General features: G+C 59.6%; 1 protein-coding gene across 1 annotated transcript in view; it reads left to right on the forward strand.

The window, feature by feature from the left end:
• WRAP53 (WD repeat containing antisense to TP53) overlaps positions 1–1,381 on the forward strand; it is a 6,885-nt gene extending 5,504 nt beyond the window's left edge. The window contains exon 9 of the mRNA XM_041422167.1: positions 763–1,381. Within this exon, the coding sequence (XP_041278101.1) occupies positions 763–1,381 (619 nt within the window). The remainder of the gene's footprint in view (positions 1–762) is intronic.
• Positions 1,382–2,615: the final 1,234 nt, after the last annotated feature.

Raw genomic sequence — 2,615 nt, forward strand, 5'->3', positions numbered from 1 at the left:
ATTTTCACCAAAATTTCCCCAAATTTCCACCCCAAACTCCCTAATTTCCCCAAATTCCCACCCCAAACCCCCAAATTTTCACCAAAATTTCTGCAAATTTCCACTCCAAACCCCCAAATTTCCCCAAATTTCCACTCCAAACCCCCAATTTTTCACCGAAATTTCTGCAAATTTCCACTCCAAACCCCCAAATTTCCACTCCAAACCCCCAAATTTTGCCTCCAAATCCCCAAATTTTGCCCCCAAACCCCCAAATTTCCACTCCAAACCCCCAAATTTCCCCAAATTCCCACCCCAAACCCCCAAATTTTCACCCAAATTTCCCCAAATTTCCACTCCAAACCCCCAAATTTCCCCAAATTCCCACCCCAAACCCCCAAATTTTCACCCAAATTTCCCCAAATTTCCAACCCCCAAATTTTCACCCAAATTTTCCCCAAATTTCCCCCCAAACCCCCAAATTTCCCCAAATTCCCACCCCAAACCCCCAAATTTTCACCCAAATTTCCCCAAATTTCCACTCCAAACCCCCAAATTTCCCCAAATTCCCACCCCAAACCCCCAAATTTTCACCAAAATTTCCCCAAATTTCCACTCCAACCCCCAAATTTCCCCAAATTCCCACCCCAAACCCCCAGATTTTCACCCAAATTTCCCTGAATTTTCACTCAGATTCCCCCAAATTTCCACCCAAATTCCCCCAAATTTCCCCCCCAAACCCCCGAATTTCCCCGAATTCCCCGAATTTCCCCACTTTCCCAGCCTGCACCCCGGGCTGCCGCTGCTGGCCACGGCCTCGGGCCAGCGCCTGTTCGCGGCGCCGTGGGACAGCGACGGGGACAGCGAGGGGACAGAGGAGGGGCCGGCCCCGGGGGGGGACATCCGGCTGCAGCTCTGGTGGTGGGGACCCGAGGACAGCGGGGACGGCGGCTGGGACACCCCCGGGGACACCGGGGACATCACGGACAGCGGCTGGGACACCCCCGGGGACAGCAGGACCGGCCATTGTCACCACCCTGGGGACACCGAGTGTCACCTCCCTGGGGACACCGCAACTGGCCATTGTCACCGCCCTGGGGACACCGAGTGTCACCTCCCTGGGGACACCAAGACTGACAACTGTCACATCCCTGGGGACACCGAGTGTCACCTCCCTGGGGACACCGCAACTGGCAATTGTCACCACCCTGGGGACACCGAGTGTCACATCCCTGGGGACACCGGGATTGGAGATTGTCACATCCGTGGGGACACTGAGTGTCATTTCTCTGGGAACACCGAGACTGGCAATTGTCATCACCCCGGGGACAACGAGTGTCACCTCCCTGGGGACATCGGGACCACTGAGTGTCACCTGCCTGGGGACACTGTGAACCACTGAGTGTCACCCCCCCTGGGGACACCTGGACCAGCCATTGTCACCTCCCTGGGGGACACTGTGACCACTGAGTGTCACCTCCCTGGGGACACCAGGACTGGCAATTGTCACCTCCCTGGGGACAAGGAGTGTCACCTCCCTGGGGACACCAGGACTGGCAATTGCCACATCCCTGAGGACAAGGAGTGTCACCTCTCTGGGGACCCTCAGGGACACTGAGTGTCACCCCCCCTGGGGATACTGGGACTGGAGATTGTCACCCCCTTGGGGACGCCGACTGTCACCCATCCCAGGGACGGTGACTGCCACCCTTGGGGACCCCTGGAGGGTTACAGCCCCCCTAGGGACCCCAAATGTCACCCCCAGGCCTCGGTTGTACTAAAGGCGTTGTAGTGACTGTCAGCCTTGGGGCCCATGGAGGGTTACAGCCCCCCTGGGGACCCCAAATGTCACCCCCAGGCCTCGGTTGTACTAAAGGCGTTGTGACTGTCACCCTCTGTCACCCCTGTGGGCTGTCACGGGGGGTGTGGCCAGATCTGCCCTGCCCCCAAAACCCCCCCAGGAACCCCAAAATCTGCCCCACCCCCTCGGTGGGCCCCACCCTGCAATTCCGGTGTTGCCCCTTTAAGAGCCCCCCCCCAAAAAAGGGGTGGGGCCTGTTCCTAAGCAGCTTCACCGTCACCATGGCAACGGTGGGGTTGTGTTGTCACCATGGGAATAATGTAGCACTGCTGGCCACGCCCCCACCGCAGGCCACGCCCACAGTGTGGCCAGCTCTGTGGGTGTGACCAAATTACCTTTTGGGCACGCCCCTTCCTAATGACCACGCCCCCTTTTATGCCGGCCCATGCTAATTGCCGATAAGACACGCCCCCAAAGCCACACCCACTTCAGGCCACGCCTCCTTTTAAAGCCACACCCACCTTTCCACGCCCCACCTCTCTTGCTTCTCACAAACCACGCCCCACGACCACACCCATCAGACCTTGCCTCTCACAAACCACGACCACACCCATCAGACCACGCCCCTTCATTAACTCCACGCCCACCCCCTTCACTACCCAGCCACGCCCACCGACGAGGCCCCTCCCCTGCTCCAAACCCCGCCTTTTACCCAGGCCACGCCCCCTTGGGCCACGCCCCTCGGAGGCCCCGCCCCGCAGCCGGCGCGGTCGCAGCCGGGGCGGCCCCGCGGGGACCCGGGTTCGAGTCCGGGCCGGGCCGGGGGTCGGGGCCG

The sequence above is a fragment of the Onychostruthus taczanowskii genome, unplaced genomic scaffold (assembly GCF_017590055.1).
Source record: "Onychostruthus taczanowskii isolate IOZ18803 unplaced genomic scaffold, ASM1759005v1 scaffold711, whole genome shotgun sequence".
Taxonomy (NCBI): Eukaryota; Metazoa; Chordata; class Aves; order Passeriformes; family Passeridae; genus Onychostruthus; species Onychostruthus taczanowskii.